This window comes from Rousettus aegyptiacus, unplaced genomic scaffold (assembly GCF_014176215.1).
Source record: "Rousettus aegyptiacus isolate mRouAeg1 unplaced genomic scaffold, mRouAeg1.p scaffold_m13_p_2, whole genome shotgun sequence".
In the NCBI taxonomy this organism is placed as follows: domain Eukaryota; kingdom Metazoa; phylum Chordata; class Mammalia; order Chiroptera; family Pteropodidae; genus Rousettus; species Rousettus aegyptiacus.
This window is the reverse complement of record NW_023416295.1, coordinates 138,386,046-138,407,362: the sequence shown is the minus strand read 5'-3', so window position 1 is coordinate 138,407,362 and position 21,317 is coordinate 138,386,046. Positions and strand designations below refer to the sequence as shown.

Here is a 21,317-nt window from a genome sequence, read left to right as displayed (position 1 = left end):
TTAAAAGTGGAATTTTAAAAATCATTACTACTACATATTATTTTCTGCACATATTATAAAATCAAATCCAATTAAATTTACAAACATGAAAAAAATTTGCAATACATAAGAATAAAAAATTGTGTAATATGAGGAGATTGAAATTCAATGCACTATGCCTAAGTTTACTGTAACTCATTTCTTAGCTCAATTCATGAAGGATTTGGGTTGCAGTATTATGTGTCACAGAAGAGAAAAAGACAACAGAAAATCTCTGACATGTGCTCAGCGCAAAGGCTTAGTCTTAGTCTTACAAGTCCACAGTTGATGGAAATGCCTTCTTTTGCCCTCTCGCCCGTGGCCCCAGTACGCTTCAGTCGTTCTGATCCTGCCAGATCAACAAAATGGAACTTTGCAGTCAGAGTTTCAAATTCACTCATCTGTGATGATTCAGAAATCACCTTATTATCAGTCGCATTTTCCTGCAATTGAGGAAAATAATTGAAAATATTTTATTGATGTGACATTAAATATCCTCCAACACTATCTTCCCCTCATTATATGTTATTAAATATATACCTCTCTCATTGTTTTATAAACTATATAAGTGTCTGATCAATGTACTGCACACTTGAAACTAATAAAGAAATTAGTGAATAAAATAAAATACAATTTTTACATTAAAAATAATTAAATAAATAAATAGATAAATAAATAAAATCTCTCCCCACATAGGCATGTGGCCAAATAAACATAAATGTAAAAATGCCTGCTGGTAATTAGAAGCTTAGACAAGTTAGAAAGAAGCTTGTGGTCAGAACCCGGCTGCTATCAACTGAGGTTTTGCTTATGTTGATGAAGGGACACCTGCAGCATACAGTTCTCAAAAACAAAGGGTCTCAGGTGACTACATCCATCACCATATGGCCACAACTTGCTTTCTGGTCCTGCAGACACAGAAACCAGATAATTTTTTATTTCAAAATCTTACATGATTGTCCAGCTGCAGCTTAAAGAGGATCAAAGACATCTCAATAGGAACGGAAATGATGATAAAACAAACTAAAATGGTTCAAACGTACCCTTCTCCCATGATTTATGTGATTTTTAAGGGAATGAAGCCTGAAAATTTAAGAAATTATAACTAATAACTCACAGGATCTATTTGAGAACACATTCTGGTTTGACACACGTGAATGGTAAAAATGGCATGGGAACGAGAGCTCTGAACATTCATCTGGGTACTGGCCGTGGTCCGGGATAAAGCACCCAGCTTCAAACACTGCATCATCTGGAAAAGGAGAAGGGTTTTATTTGAACAATATTGAAACAAGATACCATACAATCAGCAGTCTGAGTTAATGGTTAAAATCTACCACATTAAGGGATGTAAAGGATGTAGAATTTCATAATATTTTAGTTACAAACATTTTTTTGAACTGAAATCCTCAGTATAATAAGTGTATTATTTTTTAAAAGGGAGAAAACACTGAGATTCCATTGTTTGCCACTTGCTGACATTTGCAGCTTCCATTCCAAACTGTGAGAGTAGAACACTTTGGAACAAACTGAGCAATAACTTGAATTACTCTTCTGTATCTTCCGTTGAAATATTTTTTTGGTAACTTTCCTTAACAGTTTCCCTTTATGGGTCATGACACAGCCCTACATGTGTGACAGCAAAAAGTACAAAAACATTATAGTTCTGTCTACGGCCATGCCACCCTGAACAAGCCTGATCCTGTCTGATCTCGGAAGTTAAGCAGGGTTTGGCCTGGTTAGTACTCGGATGGGAGACCACCTAGGAAGACCAGGTGCTGTAGGTGTGAAAAATTAAAAAATAAAAAACAAGAGATTGTAAGCTGACAAGGTCCTTTCAATCTGTGAGGTCAACCAAGGGTTTTCTCACCTAAAAAATAATAATAATAAATAAATAAATAGATAAATAAATAAATAAATAAATAAGCATCGTGGTCCTATCCTTCGCCTTCCATCAACCAACCCTTTTTTCTAGCTGTGAAGGAAAACTACAAATATATTGCCTTAGACTTTTTTGATAAATGAACTGACTGTATCATAACTGTGACACTTTTACTTTAAAAAATCCTGATATAAAACAATATGAGGAAAGAGGACAAGGTTTTTAAGTCCATGTTACATTTAAATATACAAATTTCATATCTTGATCTTAAGTAAACTATCAGCAAAGCTGAATATTAAAGTCAAATATGTTCTGTTATAACACAAATATTACCTCTGATTCTGTATTCACAGTACGTGTTGTGACACCCACAGTATAAATTCCTCCAGTTGAATCTTCATGAATTCTTATATTTGATTTTTTATTTTTTGCATCAATGTCACGTGTGGTATCAAATAAGTCAAGGACCTCTTCATTATAAAGCTATCAAAAAATTATTACAAGTTTACATTTAGAAGAAATTGCCTCATGTCTATAATAACACGCATTGCACGTTATCTTTCAAATATATTTTAAAAGTTCTTCAAAACGACATATTTCTTCAAAATAACAGATAAAAATGAATGAGGCAATTATTATTACAAGTACAAATAAATGCCAGGTTCATTATAAGAGTAAGAACAGTAATTGACTTAATCATGACTAATGAGTTGAAGGCTAGCTAAAATGATCTACTAATCCTTTGCAATAGATAAATATATATAAATACAAGCAAACTCTAAGAAATATGTACCAATGTAGACAAATCCTAAGTTTAAAGATTTTAAAAATTACTACTTGAGCTAAAAATATATTTCCTATTCCCCTACAACCTTTCCTAATGTGTCTAAAAAGTAATACTTGGTGTTTTTGCAAGGTTAGCAATGATATTAGTGTTTCTATATCAACAGTGGCTGACAAAACTGAGTTAACTCCTTAGCAGAAAAAGCACACACCTATTTTTCTATGAATGAGCTTTAAATTCACAATGCCTAACAATATTTTGGAGGGTGAAAGGGAAAATAGAAGAGCTCTCTTTCTTTTCTTTTACCACCATTAGTTATTGCTTTTGGTTTTTACTACATGGTGATGTCAATTAAAATCAGCAGTAAAGTAACCAATGTTAATTTGAATTGTTTTCTATTTTGTGGTATATAATATTGAATAAAATAGTTAATCAAATACTAGAATGATTAGCTCAAGTGATGCAGACTAGAACTAGACTAGAACCTCTCTGGACCAAGCACCTAGAATTATAACACCACTATCCACCTAACTGCAATATTGCTCATATCTGAGATGTCCTCTTACTGTCATGTGCCTCCCACCAGAGTAGATGGCCTAAAATTAACCCAAACCTGCCCCAATCTTTGAATGCTGCATCAAAACATGTGCCTATCCTTGCAAGAATACCAATTTCTGCAGCCAGATTAGTGCTATAGCCTCAATCCTCATGTTCTCCCCCTCCCTTTTGGTCTTAATTGCCGAGTTTGCCAGCACTTTGTGAGCCTGCCTACATTACGACAGTAATTATAGGATAAAGACAATCTGAAATAAACACTATTAATTGTTTTATTCAATGGACACTGGTCAAGTGTTCATAATCTTAAATGCCAACAAGTAAAGGATACTTATTATGTATTACCCATTCTTACTGCTACCTCTTACCTAATGTCAATTTACTCAAACATTTATTGAGCGCTATGTGCAAAGCACTGCACTAGAAGTCAGAAGCATAAAATCATAAGGTCAATGGTCTTGAGGACAAGAAGATTTAAAGGAAAACAATAACACAATTAGTCTATTACCTCTAAGAATTGCGCATTCACTTTAAAATCTGGAGGAGGAAGCCCACTTTTAATTGCAGTGTGTTTTTTTTCTTCGATACTCTTGAAAAGGTGTTTAACAGCACGAGAAATAATACCCTGTTCTTCCTCGATGATGTTAACATCAAATCCTGTTCCCATTGTGTATGTCTTACCAGCTCCAGTCTGAATAAAAGAACAGGGGAAAATGTATGCTTTCTCTTAATAACATAACCTCAAGCAACAAAAATGAAGTGCAACTGAATCAATACTTGTAAAAAGTTACAGTTTCTATGAGAACGATTTGGTACTTACTTGTCCATAAGCAAAAACTGTAGCATTGTATCCTTCAAAACAACCTTCAATTAGTTTTTCTATGCATTGAGTATAGATCTGCTCTTGCTGGGAGTCAATGTCAAACACATGATCAAAAGTAAAAGCTTTATCTTTCCCTAGGAAGACCTGAGGTTCTCCTGGTGTGACAGATGTACAAATATGGCATCCTTCAATCTTTTCTTTGGCAAGTTGTGGTCTTATTCTGTGAGAAATAATCAGAAAATAAAATAAAATAAATTGGAAAAAAACTGAAGAAATACGACTTGAAAGTTCCTGGATACAATTTTTTATAACATTAATGCTCCTTCAGTTAAAACATTTAAATAAATTAATTTATACTGAGTCTATTTCAATATGTTTCTTAAGTCTAAAAAATCATAAACAAGAGTAAACTCATGAAATACTTGTGTGGGTGAATACTTTTCCTCAACTCTGTAAGAGGTAAAGACTTGATTAAATAGAGGTAAAGACTCAGTTAAATTCTACTACCAAAATGCTATTTGTTGTTATTTTTGTTTTAGATTTCTTCTCTTTATTTCCAGGATGGATGATATCCAAAAATGAAAAATTAAGGACATGATATTTATCTTGATACTCTTTACTTACCCTTTTTTTTTTTTTTTTTTGCAAACTCTTTATCAATGGTTTCCAAACTTATTTGACCAAATCCTTCTGTTGGCTTAACATTTAAGCACATCTCCACAATATATGTGTATATTATTCATTTATAAATGATATGCATGTATTATACTGATTTGTCATATGATATACATAAGAGCAGAAATTTAAAATAAACTCAAATAGGTCCAGTGTTTTCTCTCCAAAACCAGTGAATCATCATGTACACCTCCTCTTCTGTTTTCTCTTCCTAATTTCAAGGCATATTTTTATTTTCAAAGGAGGAAAGTAAATATGATAAATGTTGCTAATAGAACAACCAAAAATCTGGTCCTATTCTATTCACACTATAAATAGGACCATCCTGCACACACACATCATGGATTTACTGTACGTAGGTTTTTTTAAGAAGTTCCCATTTGCCATGGAGGAAAAACAGTTTCAGGCAGAAAGTAAAGACAACCAGTAACGGAAAACATAAAATGATAAAGACAGAGCAAGAAGGGATTTTAAAAGATTCTGGTCCCACATTCTTCTATTTTAAGATTCTGAAACTGAGATCTAGGCAAGTGGAACCAGTTTGTCTTTTTATTAGGGATAAAGCGGAGCCTAAGTACAGATCTCCTGAATTTCAACCCCTTCCAGTTCATGTTCGTCAGGATAGAAGGTCAATGGAAGGACAGGAAAAACAATACTAAGAAGGGATTAAATTTCTGTAACCCTGGCTACCTAAAATAGAAATCTATACTACCAAAAAAAAAAAAATGTGTTAAGAAAAGAATATATTTATTTATGCAATTTTTTTCCTTTCCTCTGTGATAATGGTATTTTTCTTTTATAAAGTCTTCAACTGCATTTATTGTTTTAATGGAACCCAATAGTCAATGTGGAGCTGGCTAAGTACAGTGAAAAGAGCAATGGAGTGGCCGTTAGGAGACCTGGGTTCTATTACTTCCGTCACTCTACAAATATCATGTGGTCTTCTCAGAGCTCCAATTTTCCCATCTAAAGACAGAAATTATCATTTCCAAGATTTCTTTTAGATTTAACACCATTCAACTGCAGGACAGTTTATTATTCAAAAAGAGGGGAATAGAAAAATATTTATATACTACTATACAGATAAAATAATATTATAACAAATAAAACAAAGGGTTTCTTATAAGACCTATGCCTATGGGACTATAAAAACAGCCCATAGTAGTAGCGGCTTTAGCTTTCTAATTCCACATTTTCTTGATGAGTGGTCTTTCACAAAATTTATTCTCTTCTTTCTAAACTCTTCTCCTATCTCACTTCATCCAGTCAGGAAGAGGAAACCATCACAAAACCCCATCCTCATGAGAATCACTATCCCAACTGTTGCCAAGCCATAAACAGGAGAGTCAATCTCAGCTTCCTCCCTCTTCCCTATTCCATCTATCTAATCTATCTCCAAGAGCCATTAATTATCTCTGAAATAGCTCTTAAGCCCATTGCCTTCTTTCTTTCCTCACCAACACCACCCTTACCAAGGCCACCATTATTGCAAACATCTCCTCACTAGTCAGCCTATGTTATATCTTGGCCCCAAAACCGTTCCACATCCTGCAATACATCGTATTTATAAAATATGAAGTTGATAAGGTCACTACTTTGCTTAAAACCCTCTAAACCCCTCTGCAGTCTCTCCTCTTGCCATGCTCCCTCTCTGCATTAAAAGACTTTTGAAGGTGATAGTTTATTTTTAACCAATTTCTCTAAGAAACTATACCCTCTTTAGCCTCTATGTCTTAAAATTTTCTGTTTTCTTTTCCTGGATATTTTTCCACAATCTCAATTCCCAACTTCTTTCCAGTATGAACATCTCATGTTTTTAATCTCTGTTTCGATTTCACTTCTTTAAGAAGCTCTCACTAACTCTTTGCATTCCAACATAAAGTTGTATCTGAGCCCAGGCTGTTCTCTTTCCTGAAATCTACCTCATTTACCTCAGGATTCTGCTTTCTCCCTGCTTGACAGATAGCTCCACTATGAAGCTTAATGAATCCCATGCAATCAGCCAGATAAAAATAAATACACTGTCTAAACAAAAATGAGCACTGGGCTACTGTTTGAAATCAGTTCTGTACAAATTTTAAGTAAATGATTATAACTATAGTCTACCTTATTTGGCTATTCAAACTTTTCAATTTCATTTCAACAGAACAAAGTGTAGGTGCCATCTGAACTGCAGATATGACAGTCAATTTTGGAATGCCAATGTCACTTAGAACTTAATCTCCTAACCTCTATTCATCTGATTATTATCCTTACTAATGATGATGAGGATTGTGTTTGAAGCATGGATGGTGTGCAGTTCCATCCATTTACATGGGTGGGGAGAGAGAGTGGCTTTAAAAACCAAGGAATGGGTAGAACCCTTTTCTACTCCACCCAGGCATTGGCAGTTTCCCAGCAGATGTGAGAAACCCCCACCTAGGAGGGATAGTCTCCCCACAAGTAGACAACCGGAAGCTGACTATACTTCAAAGGTTAGGAATATACTCACCTTTTCAATCCCCCTGCAAAAATTACCATTTTAACTCTCCAAATCCCTAAATTTATACTCAAGTCAAGAATTCGCAGATGAAATCTTAACCAAAGTCAAATCACCTGCTTTAGTAATGTAGAGTTTGAAATTTACCCAGCTACAAACCTCAATTTCAAAACTATAATTTGAGAGTATATATAGATGAAATATACCAACCCTTTTGGGAAAGAGAAGACTAAAAATAGAATCTGACATTTATTACTCTAAATATTTTGAAATACCTTCTTTCTTAGTATTTTTATATAAAAATAACAACATTAAAACAACTAATCCCAACATTAAGAAATAATCAGGGTTAACACTAAGAAACAATAACAAAGACCTACAGGCTTTTAAAAAGTGTAATCATACAACTGAATATATTTTAAACTGCATAACAATTATGCACAAAACTTATGTCACAAACATTTAGGATAACATAATCTAATATAACAGCAAAATTATGTTATAAAGGACGACAACAATGTGGGTTCTAGCTATAATATTAATTTGATAATGGAGACAGGTTTTTTTAAAAAAATGTTTCATTGGAAATTAATGTAAGCAGGGTGAGGCTGTTATGGAAAAAATTGCTAGAGGATGTGCTTTTTTTCCTAGTATGGAACCTTTTATCTTTTGTCAGCCATTGACCAATGCAGTGAGACTTCAAAGGGAAAACCCATGTACAGCCATACAAGGGGAAAAAAATGTAATTTGTTATATCAGTTTGCGAAGGTTGAAGGTTTAAAACAGAATATGATACAAGCTGTCAATTATTCAGTCTTAAGATAAAAAGACAAGAACAAATGTCTCCATTTTCTACCGTTTGAATCTTTTCCTTGGCATTCAGTAGCCATTTAACTGCTGCTCTCATGCTTTAGTGATTCTGCTCAGACAGAAGGCACCAAGGACCTTTTTATCTCCCAAAAAAGTGGTGATAAAACAATCCTTTTTAGTCTTCATCCCACCTAATCTCTCTTTAGTATTTGACCCTATTTACAACTTGTAGAGGAAGAAAAAATTTTCCCCCTCAACTCTCCTAGGTTCTCCTGGCTGGAGCACTATAAATTAGCTGGACAAAAAAAAAAATTACCAAAAGAAAATTGAAGTTTATTAACATGCATATCACACATACACATGGGAATGACTACTCAGTGATAAGTAACTGAGAAGGTGGTTATAACTTAGACTTATATAGCAACTTAACAAGAGGGAAAAGGACTTTGAGTTTTTGGGACAGGAAATTGTAGGAACATAAATACGTAGAGGAACTAACGGAAGATGAGGGCCAATTAGTAGTTTGTTAGGAAGGTTCCTCCGCTGCCATGTATCTTCTGTCCTTCCTGGTAGATTCATGTCCTGCTTTTAGGCAAATAGGGTGAAGCCAGAAATATTTTCTTGTAGCTGCTTCCTTTTAATTGCCTTCAGCTCAAAAATAATCCTTATGTCAAAGTGGCATATTTTGGGGTGGCATATTCTACCCTTAAAACACCGTACACTTCTCAGCTCTATCTGCAGTTGGCTTTTGTGACATCTCTTTTTTTACTGACTCTGATTTATGAACCCATCTTTTTCCCATATGCTTCATATACCAATTTGACTTAAATGTCAATGTTTCCAAAAAAGATGTCCTAACTAAATTATTTAGCATGGTCTCTAAGATTTTTCTAATCTGGATTCTACCTGTCATTCCATTTTCAAATGTAGTCATATCAAAGCACTGATCATTTCTTGATCAATTTACTTACTTTCATTCACCATGCCAATGTACACCCTTAGAATGCTGGCCCTCAATTTCTCTAGATAGAAACCTCTTTGTAATTCTTCAAGACTTAGCTCAAATATCTATCTGTACATACTTTTATAAAGCTTCCCCTCTCCCCGAAGCTTGAATTAATCTATGTAATTTGTACATTATTTTAGAAAAGTAGATATCAAATTTAATTTTTGTTCTCCACCAGTAAAGCACTCTTCAAGAACAGAGAATATATCTTATTCAATCATAAAACAAAGCAATTCAACAAATTTTTCCTGACTGAATCCTATAAACTGCTCTAGTTAAAGGGAAAACACTCCAATACCAGGTATGTGATATTCACAATAATGTAAATTTGCTCCGTCACCTTACTTCATTACTAGAAACTTGATCTTGAACAATTATTTAACCATTCTCTTGTCTCAATTTTCTAATCAAAAAGATGAGCAGCCTGGACTTTATATTTCTAAAGTTCTTTCTAACTTCAAATTCTACTTTAATTATTCCTTTAAGAACAGCAAAATCCTGACTTAAAAAAAAAGACATCAGCAAATGACCCTTTTTTTGGTCACATCCTATATCCACTACTAGTTACATCACTTGTTCTTTATCTCTTTATAATTCTTATTATCCCCTTCAGTTTTTGCAGCAAATGTTGCTGCGGCCACAGGAACAAGGAATTTCGTTTATGAAAACATCATCATGGCTCCTTGCAATGGCTGTAGGTAGTAAAGATTAGAGATTGTGAGACTGAGACCAGTAAGTTTCCTTAAATTGGGTCCTCTTTTCTGATCTCTGCCTTCATAACAACCATAATTGGTTTTAGTAATTAAGCATATCAAATAAACCAAGAGGACTAGTTTCAAGATGTCCCAGATAGGATGGAAAAATACGAAGATAAATATATTGGTGGGAAAATGACATAGTTGCTACCTTTTCAGCTAGAGTTTTAGTCATGAAACTCAGCAAAACTGCATTTAAGGTTTAATTCTGCCATATACTAATAGAAGACAGAATCCACCACGAGAATTGAGAATTGCTGTACATTCTGGCCAGGAACGCCAAGAATGCAAGACCTTGACTGCTATTTTCATGGATCATTTCTCAAGGATACATTTGCAGCACGCAACCTTTAAAGATAATGCCTTCCACCTGACAAAGAGCTAGCCTTTCTTCTGTTTTCTATAAAACCAGTAAATTCCCAAGCTCAGTATTTCTCCATATCCCACTGCTTGCACAGCATCCATATAATAATAATAGGTCCACCTGCACTACCTCCATTGAATGGGGGGGGGGGGTGGGCGAGGGCAAGAGGGAGATAGGGAAGCAGTTCAAATCAACATGAAGTTCACGATGCTTACTGTACTGGAAGTAGTAAAAGTCCTTTGTCTATAACTCAAGAGTTTTGTGTCTTCTGCCACTACACATGAAACAGTAACAAGCTAGCATGTTATCCCATAAATAGGGAAAAGTTTCAGGTTCTTCACAGGTCTTTACACATACTAACTATGACCTTTGGCAAGTCACTCTTTTAGCCTCAGTTTCCTCATCTATAAAATGGTAATATTATTACTATCACGTCCACATCACAGCATCTTGAACAATTAAGAAAATATGTAGCAATAAAAGCCTATGTGGGTATAAAGTGTTGTTGTTGTTGTTATTATTGTTACTGTTACGCCACCCCTTGAAAATTCTCTAAGTCAGTTCCTTCATAAGGCACCTTAATATCTGAACCAATTTGAGCCTTCCAGCATGTTAAGTAATACATAATTTACTCTTTCACTCTCCAGACTATTGCCATATTTTAAAACACACCCTTTGGATGCCCTGAGTCTTTAGAACAATTAAATGTAAAACGTATCAGGAATAGAAGTGTAATACAACAGTGAACATTGTTATTTGGATATATGTGTTCATATACATACAAATATATATACATATATTGCTATGCAAAGATAATCAAGCTGAATAACATTACACTTCTATTTGCAATGAAAAGTCATCACCCCACAGTTAGCCTTTTTATAGTAAAAATAATAAATCGTCCTTCATCCTGCCACACTTTGGCATTAGAGAAACCAAATGGGAATTTTTATTCTTTCAACACTATTATTGTTTTTACTATCTCCACATAGCCAGTAAAGAAATTTCATTCAGAATGGAAAAGAAACAAGTTCCTGAGTAACAGGTTCTTTTAAAAAGGGAAATTAAATTGTTATAGTACGATTTGTCCTTATAGTGATTTACATTTGATTAAATGCTAGTGACTATAATGTTGGCAAATGATTAATCAATGATTCGCAGTTACTCAAGAGATGCTGACTTATGTAAAATAAATAATTGCATGCATTATGATTTATAACCTCCCAAGACTTGTGCAGTCACCCATATTTTTTTTCTCAATTAGGAAAGTAGTACTAACACCATTCACTAACCTAAATCGAAGGAGGCTGAGAGTCAAACCTTTATATTTAAACACATGTAGTTTTGTAGTACTCCCAGGCTTTCTGGCACACTCTCACCTCTTCTATCCTTACTCCCCGTTTTATTAAAAGCATCACAAGGGATAAGCCATTTTGCTGATTAATTTGTCAAGTCATTTCTATTTTTCCACACAGAGAGAAGAGAAATAACACAAAAAATATCTTGCTTTTTGCTGTTGGCATTGCTAATTTCTTGTCGTGTTAGAAAACACTGTTGTCCTTAACTGTGATTTCATAAATGTAACGAATTTTTCCATTACCTAAATTGCTTTGTGAACCATCCCTTTTTAAGTTATTCTGATCTCATCCCCATGCAACTGTGGTAGTTCTCCAGTTTACCCAATTATCTGACCTGATTCCCACTCTGTGTGGCCCTTTTGCTTACAGCTATCTGTAACTAGCCCACTTGGCACGTTATCAACACCTTTATTCTTCCTACAGGACACCAATAAATCTGTCCCCTGTAAAGATCCTTTGCCTTTCTTTATCTTATTTGTCACTATTTTGGATGATCATTATATTCAACATTACTTCCTAGTGTTCAATTTGCTATCTCAACGTTAATTATGTCTTACTAGTTTCCTCTCTTTCATTTCTTAAAAAATAGGACAGTCATCGTTTTGTCACCACGACTGAGCCAGTAGGGTTTCAGGTCCCTTTTTGATCCTCCCTTAGTTCATTCGTTAGTAGACACACATTAAGAAAGGATTTGGCCTACATTAACCCTCTCCACCTTCTGTGCTAGAAAAGAGTTTCTGACACACCACAGAAACTTGACCATTTGTGACGTTACTGAATTGTTTTGGCAAGAAACTGATATATAATAAAGGTGCTATTTTAAGTTACTAAATCTGTGATAATTTATTACATGGCAATAGAAAACTAATATAGAAAGATATGGTATTTATTACACTAAATCCTACTGCTCTAAGATTATAATCATTAAAACTACTGCTTATGTAATTTTAAACTCAGAATAATTAGGCTGGTGACATCTGGCATATTACAAAAACAGTAATAAATAAGTCAAAGAAGCTCCATTCATGACGGCTCCATTCTTTGGGGGCAAAAATGAACTCATCCCATTTCTGAGTTACAAATCTCCAACTATGTTTAATTTTAATTTTTTTACTGCAGAATCTCTGAATCAAATGTTTGACAATATCCTACGTTTCTTATATGTCTTAAAAGAAAAACAAATGCTGATAAGTATAAAGAAAAATAATTAACTCCAATTAAAAACATGATTTCTTTCCAAGTATAATATTCTCTGGTCCTTTAGTTCAGAAGCAATTATAAGACAGTAGTTGCCATAAAGACTTATATTCTCTATGCTTTAACAATCAGTTAACCCGAGTTCCCACATTTCTCTATCTGTTTATATTTTCTACTACTAGATTGGGATTCTTTTCTTCTGGTAGTAGCCACTGCTGCCTATGAGTACAATATATGACAACAGGGCAATGACATAGGCGATGCCCTATGGCAGTCTGAATAATGGTCCCAAATTCTCAGAACCTTACACAGTAAAAGGGGCACTTACAGATGTGAATAAATTAAGGATTTTCAGATTATCCTGTATTATCCAGGTGGTCTAATTTAATGGCCAGGGAGAAAGAGGGAGATTTTCTACAACAGAATAATGTCAAAATAATGTAAGCTTTGAACATGAAATTAGTGGCCAAAAGCCAAAGAATATAAATAACTTCTTAAAGCTAGAAAAGGCAAGAAAAGAGATTCTTCCCTAAAGCTTCCTGAAGGAACAAAGTCCTGCCAAACCATTTTATTTGTGGTAATATGTTATAGCAGCCACAGGAAACAAATATATGCACTTTAGCTTCATACAAACAACTTGGTCCTATAAAGATGGGTCATAGTTAGAGTGCCCCAAAAATTTACTGTTCAAACCAGGATACTTTTAAAAGTGAAAGGGATACTACTAATAATCATACTAAGACAACAGTCATAAATTAGGACTGTCCCAGGAAAACTGAGATCAGCCTATTCATAATATACTTATAGTACAGAATTCAACCAAATTATAGAGATGTACATTTCAGTTCAAAATGAGGAAAAAGCTCCTTTAACAATTAATCCATCAAAAAACAGATGGATTGCTTTAGGAGGTAGGGAGGTACCCATAATGACTACTGACAACAGATAAGGTAGTAAAAATTTCTCAAACCTGGCTGCATGAGAGAATCATCTGGTATGTTTCAGTATATTTATTTTGTTTTGTTGTGTTCTTAATTCACATTCCCAGGCCCTACCCCAGATTCCAGAGGGGATGTCCACAGTCTACATTTTCAATTAGTTCTCCAAATAATTCCAACACAGTGCCAGTCCAGCACCAAACTTTTAAAAGCAGTGGTGAGCAGTGATATTTATACTTTATTTTGGTAATGGGTCTCCAAAGCTAGGGTCTTCATACATACATACATACATACATACATACATAATGTCACTTTTTTTCACTACCTATTTTCCTTTTTCCTCTCAAACACAATCTTATTTCTGAAGCCCAATATGCAAAAAAATATATAAAAATGAAGTCACTCCTATTGGAGGTACCTCAGGGGTTCCTCGCCACTAAGCTTTCCACTCTGAACCCCCCTCTGGCTTCTCATGAAATCTAGGACTCCGTTGGGTACAGGCCTACAAAAACCAAGCTGTCACATCATTGCAGGTAGGCAGCTGTCCATAGTTTATTGTAACTACTCAGAGAAGCAACTGTCTTTAAAATTTACATATTTGGAATACATCTCAATTAATATAATAAATTGGGTTTTGTCACTTAACTTTGTAATAAATTACTTTTTTTGGTTTTCAATTCCTCTTCTTGAGGGTGCTTCAAGTTGGGGTGTAGCTGAAGAGTATAGAACCTATTTTGTTTTTCCTCACTCTAGTTAAAGCATGACAGATTTGGCTCCTTATTATTTGTAAGATTTTAGTTTAAGGAGACAATTTAATGTTCGAAGAAAAAGTCTGAAAACCACTATTGTAGAGGAAATTCCTGCATATGGTGAGAGATGAACCAGATAATCCTAAAATTCCCTTATGCATCAGCTTTAAAATGCTGAAAACTTCATATTGTGATGATTCTAAGAACAATTACAGGTAATCTGATTGCCAATAAAATAAAAACATGAATCACATTTGAGAGGGCAAAGTTGCCCACGTCTTTTAACTTCCCAGGTCACCTCATAATTAATAAAAAATATTTCACTCCAATAAGGCATTTAACAGATTCAGCAGACATAGATTTTTAAAAATTACTTTTACACTGTATTTGTGGACTAAGTGTGTTCTTCCAAAATTCGTATGTTGAAGCCCTACCCCAAAATGTGATGATATTTTGAGGTGTAGCCTTTGGGTAGTGATTAGGTTAAGGTGAAATCATGAGGGTGGGGCTCTTATGATGTGATTAGTGTCCTCATAAGAAGAGAAAAAGAGACCAGCACTCTCTCCCAGTCATGTGCAGACACAGAGAGAAGGTAGCCATCTGCAAGCCAGGAAGTGGGCTGTAACCATAAACTGAATCTGCCAGGACCTTGATCTTTGATTTTCCAGCATCCAGGACTGTAAGAAATAAATGTCTGTTGTTTAAGCCACACAGTCTATGGGATTTTGGTATAGCAGTCCAAGCTAACTAAAATGCTGCCTTGGGGTTTACTCTATGAAATAACTCTACCTCATACTATCATGCTTACTGAGTGCTATGAGCCTGGGCTGACCATGAAAGAGTCTCAGTATAACTCAGGATACAAACACATTTTAAAAATCTAATTTTGGAAGCCCTCCAAATAAGCAATTAACAAACCACATTTTTCTGTACATGTGCACACATGTACACATGCATGCATACACCATACAATAACATTGGAATGAAATTAAATATCAATGAAATTATCTATCTAATAGTTAAACTCCCATACATTTGTCTCACTTTTGCTTGTTTACCTTTTAAAAAGTCAGACAAATATCATCCATGTGCTTTATCATATTTCATGAAGTATCAGGAATGGGGCGTGCCAACAGCCTTCTCCATAAAATTCTCACCGGTTTTATCTGGTCTATTACTTTAATTTCTTTTTTTAATGGGAAAAAAAATCGAGAAGATATAGATGATCAGAGGGAAGTGAAAAGATCCCTGACAAGTGGGCAGGAACAGATATCTAGGAAAACTGGCTTTCTCTCAAACATTTCAGCCCATAAATGTAACAGACAGACATTAGAGAACAAAGTATCTTTGATAAATGCACAGAATGCACTTTAATCCTCTTCCTGTATTGAAGGTCAAAGGAAATGGCTAAATCTCATCCATCAGCGTGATTACTAAAAGAGTTAGGAACTACATTTGTACATTCTGAGAAAACAATCTGAATGTTAGGAATTGAATAAAAATGCCATTAGAGATTTTTAAAGAACAGTGAGTTCTCCAAGCCATTAGCTTTCCCTTTTTGGCAAATGTCTAATATCTAGAAGCAGATTATGAAGGTTTCCACTTTATCAACAAAATGAAGTTCTAAATAATAGACATTTTAGGCTAACTATAAGAATTAAAGAAAATAAAAAGAAATCCTCCAAGAGTCAAATCAATTTAACAAATAATTTATTGTGTAATTAATTTTTTTTATACCTCTATATGTATGATACTGTCCTAGACACAGCAAGAGAAATAAAATGAATAAACTTTGTTCCTGACACCTAGGAATTTATCATCTAATTCAGGAAATAAGGCGAATACATAAATAACTAATTCAACAAGATATAGTAGTAAATACCATAAAAGAGGCTTAGAGAAGGACTTCTCAAGCTTTAATGTATGTATGAATTACATGCGTAGCTTAAAAAATGCAGAATCTAATATTGATGGTCTGGGTAAGAGCTGAGAATCTGCATTTCTAATAAGCTGGTAGGTGATCTGATGCAGCTCCTGAGTTTCAAAGCCATTAAGGTAAAACAAGTGGAAGACATCACCTCACTTAAGAAAAAAGAAAGTACAGTCACAAAGAGGGAGATGACATTTCAAAGTACTCTTGAGTAAGAAGGATTCTGTGGGGAAAAGAAATGAAATGTAAAATGAATCAAAGAAACGTGCTTTTTCACTAATAGTGTATTTTCACTTGAGAAATTCTAATAACGATTATTAGAGCTATTATTTTTAAAGAGTTATTTTATATTACCTATGGAAATAGAATTCTATTAAAGTGCCATTCCTAGTAACGAAGGTCTCTGGAAATTGCTAAGTCAAGCAGCTTCACATGATTACAGTATTGTAATCGGTGGTTGACAGAATGAACTCAGATAAGAAAGCACGGCAGAACTCGAAGCTTGTAAAGCTGATTGCATCCCCCACTCTACCACCCTTGGACAAGGTTGCCTCAAATATTGACAGCCGCATCCATGTGGAAGGGAGGTAGGATGTAGAATGTAGACTTTTTTTCCCTCAAGTAACACAGGACTTAGCATCTATATTCATTTTCTATTGCTGTGTAACAAACTACTAGAAATTTACAGTCCTAAAACAATACACATTGATTATTTCACAGTTTATGTGGGTCAGAAGTCCAGGCATGTTATATTTGGGCCCTTCGCTCACAGTCTCACCAGGCTGAAATCATGGCATCAGCTGGACAGCATTCTCAGCTGGAGTTTAGGGTCTTCTCCCAAGCTTATTCAAGTTTTTTGGCGGAATTCAGTCACTTAACGTTTGTAGGACTGAAGTTCTTGTTTTCTTGCTGGTAGGTGACCAGCTCTCAGCTCTTACATTCCACCCTCAGGCCCTAGCTAAGCATGGCACAACAGAGCAGCTAATTGCTTCAAAAACACCAAGAGAATTTATCGCTCCAGTCTGCCCAAACCAAGTCTCATGTAAAATAATGCAGTCATGGGAGTGACATCCCATCACTTTGCCCAAATTCTACTGATTAGAATGGGTACTGCCTGAACTAAAGTAGAGGAGATTACAGAAAAACATGAACACCAGGAGGCCAGCATCATTCAGTGTCACCTTAGAGGTCTCTGCTATAGTCAAAAAAGTTCTTTCTCAGAAAATGTGACATCCGATTAGATTTGAAGAATAAGGAATCAGCTATGTCAAAGCTGTGGGCTGAGGAGGCAACCACAAGGAATATAGGGAAGGGGAGATAAAATAAGAAAGGAGGTGGCCCTGAAAATGACCGTCACCAGCACCCATGTCAGTTATCTTTTAATTTCATCACTGGTTGTGAGTGAATATAAAGTATATAGTGTGTTTTATCCAACTATGCCGCTTCTCGACTATTTCGTGCCTACCTCAAAAGGTATGCATCAATGTGAGAGACACAGGAAAAATACTCTACATCTGCATCTTCCTGGAGTGTCAACTCTATGTTTGGTAAAATGAATAATTTAAAATTTTATATCAAAAATAAACATTTATAGAATGTGTATATGAAATGGAGTACAATACAAAATTAGCACTAATTTTCAGATAAAACTCACCTCCCTCAAAGGAATTTCCAGTTTGAGAGTACATTGCGTACTTTCTCTCTCTGCAGTTTGGGGAACTCTGGTGGAACTGCTCAACACTCAACACTGTTTTGGGTCTACCTCATACCTCATTACGTATTAATGGGGGGAAAAAATTTATTTCAAATGCAACACACATGAGCATATCCATTGTAGTCTCTGGTAGGCAAACTCAGACTAAATTGTTATAAAGACAGTTTAATTTATATATTGTGCAGTCAGGTATTGATGCCTAGGTTACTGTACTTTTCAATTATCCTAACCAACTGTTAAGTTTTGATGTGGTAACAAAGATATTTTGTTCAATAGGTTGCTTGGTTGATTTTAATTTTGTTCTTTAACATCCAAATGTATATCCTAGGTTTTGTGGTATAAATTGCTAATATAGTCCAAAATCCATTCTCTCCTTTTTTTCTTAGTAATAATGTGTTTTGTTTTGTTTTGTTTTATTTTGTTTGTTGTTTTTTTTTTTACAATTAATAAAAATGTTTATCTGGACACCCTGCACATTTTATGCCTCCTTGCAGCTAGATGTGGCCATATGGCTAAGTTCTGATTAATGTGAACAGTGGAGTGTTAAGTGGGAAGCAATGGGCCTGGAATGCAGAAGTGATGGTGGTCATTGGCCATGGGGACACGGGCAACACCCAATGGCTGATGAAGCATGAAAAGAGAAGGATCCTGGATCCCCAGCACAGTGGAACTTATCAGCTCTGGGCTGTTTACACCCAGGCTGTAATGTGGAAGAGAAGCAAACCTATTTTTCAATTAAGTCCTTGTAATTTATGGTCTTTGTTAGAGCAGCTGAACCAATGTGCTAACTAACACAGAATGTGAGAGCTGTCCTAACAGAATCTATAATTTGTGGTACTGACTTGGAGGTTGAGCAGCAGGTAGTGAGGAAACAGACAGCAAGATGAAAAGCTACTGACTTTTGTTATGCCATAGCAAACCACTTAATCAAACTTGAAAGTTAGTACCTTAACAGCACTAACCAAGCCTCTAGCTTGAAGGGAAGTGATTGGAATAAGTAAGAATGTTACTATGTATTGGCTGCTTCTTGCTGCTTTCAACAAAATCCTTCAATAAATACAAACTCAGCTTAAATCGAGCAGTCCCAAACAGATGTGGAAGAGAATTCAGCTCTACTGAAAAAAGCTCACGCCACCTATAGCCTGAAATCTAAGTTGATTGTCTGGTAAAGTGGAGCTTCACAGGTTTTAAAAGCCAAATTATTCTATATTCCAAACAAACACAGTTAAAACAGGAAGTTCAATGACAAAATGCAAGCCAATATAAACCTGGGACTCTAAGAATTCACAGCCATGGGAGCCAGCCCAGCATTCAAGAAGATATTAAGGGTTCTATCTTTTCACATAAGCTTCAAGGTAACTGCTCTTTTTCTTCTTCCAAATTCTAAATATTTATTTGGAAAAATCAGCACAAGACAAAGATATCCTTAATATTCCTTCTCAGAATATTTGAATATTCAGAATTCTTTATGAAATGTAGACAGCAACTCTTTCACATAATATCAATGTAAACACATTACCCATTGAGGTAACTATCTTTGATTTAGAAACTGAAGGATTTGCAGAGCACAAAGGCCCACCATTAAAATCCAATATTTTTACCTAGAGAAAAAAAGAATCCCCACAAAACTATGTCTTGATTAACGTTAAGCTATGTTTATTTGCACTTGGAACTAATCAGTACAAATACACAGAAAATCCAATAAATTCTTTAAAAAACTGTTTTTTATTAGTTTTAAGTATACAGTACATTGGTTAGACGTTTATATAGTTTATAAAACAATCTTCCCAATTGCCCTTTCTCTCCTCTGGCTCTCCACCTAGCCATTACATTACTGCTAACTGCATTCCCTATGCCATGCTCCCCATCCCTGTAACCATTTATCAACTACTAATCTGTACTTCTTTAACCCTTCACCCCTTTCTCCAAGCCCCCCAACCCTTCTCCCCTCTGGCCATCACCAGATTGTCCTCTATATTTGCAAGTCTGTTTTTGATTAGTTTGGTTTTTTAATTCCTTAGATTCTACATAAAAATGAAATCATATGGTATCTATCTTTCTGTCTGACGTATTTCACTCAGCATAATAACCTCTAGGTCCATTCATGTCGTTGAAAATGGTAGAATTTCCTTTTTTTTAATGGCTGAGTAATATTCTATTATATATATGAACCATAACTTCTTTATCCAGTTATCTGTTGATGGGCATTTAGGTTGCTTCCATATCTTGGCTGTCGTAAATTGTGCTGCCATGAATATTGGGGTGCATAAATCTTTACAAATTATTGATTTGGTTTTCTTAATCCAATAAATTCTTGTATTACACACACACACACACACACACACACACACACACACACAAGTTGGATAATAAAAGCCTATAATTGCTCAACCCAAAGACAATCCCTCAGACTCCCTTACCTGCACCAGCAGGTAACCAGCTTTGAAAGCTATCTATGTACGAGAAAAAAGTATACTTTCCAATGTCCGCTTTAGATCTGGCCATAGAGAAGAATAAACAACAAAGAACCTCCCAAAGGACAAAGTCAGGAACCATGAGAATAAGTGATTTCCTTCCTGAGGGCAAAGAGGTAAGCTTGCCAGGAGGGCTAACAAAGAACTTTTTCTGCTTCCAGGATAAAAATCTTCATGATAGCTACACACAGGACTTGGCTATTACTGAGTTGACTATTGGGTTTCCTATTGTCCCCTTTTCCAAATGGGAGAGTGTTATTCTGCTTCTCCTCTACCACTGTCTTTTAGACGTGTAACCGTGCCTCGACTTTACCATTGTACATTGGATGTGCATTCTGGGGTAAGGAGGTAAGCAGATGGCAGGTAAATTGGCTTTTTGTACTGGATGTGTCAAACATAAGAAGGAATATCAGCACTTAAGAGAAAGAACTGACTTCACAAGTATAATAAACTATGAGATAGATGAGACCTGGATAGGGAGTAAATATATTTCACGGTTGGGAGATAAAGTGCACATGGCAGAAACTGTCCAACGTCGCCCTCAAAACCATGTTCTCCTTCTTTCACAATAAGAGAAATTTTAGGTAGGTATATAGCATCCTACATTTCTTAGACTTCTTTGCTGCTATGTATGATGATATGACTGAGTTCTGAATAAATAGATGCAAGAAAAGTGATGTGTGCTACTTCCAGGTCAGTCCCTTAAAAGACAGGAACATGTCCTCCTTTTCTCAGTTTCTTGCTGGGATATAAACATAGTTGTCGCCATTCACACACAAGATCAGTATCCTGACAGCAAAGCGCAA

The 21,317-nt window shown here is 35.2% G+C and overlaps 1 protein-coding gene and 1 pseudogene across 13 annotated transcripts in view; one reads left to right on the top strand and one right to left on the bottom strand.

Moving 5' to 3' along the window:
* KIF21A (kinesin family member 21A) overlaps nt 1–21,317 on the bottom strand; it is a 128,952-nt gene that overhangs the window by 58,410 nt on the left and 49,225 nt on the right. For all 13 annotated transcript variants that reach the window (XM_016151698.2, XM_016151693.2, XM_016151694.2 and 10 more), the window contains exons 2-6: nt 4,060–4,282; nt 3,748–3,930; nt 2,234–2,383; nt 1,136–1,270; nt 294–461 (exon numbers count right to left, since the gene is read on the bottom strand). In XM_016151698.2, coding sequence (XP_016007184.2) covers nt 294–461; nt 1,136–1,270; nt 2,234–2,383; nt 3,748–3,930; nt 4,060–4,282 — 859 coding nt within the window. The remainder of the gene's footprint in view (nt 1–293; nt 462–1,135; nt 1,271–2,233; nt 2,384–3,747; nt 3,931–4,059; nt 4,283–21,317) is intronic.
* Nucleotides 1,687–1,805, top strand: LOC118614281 (annotated as a pseudogene).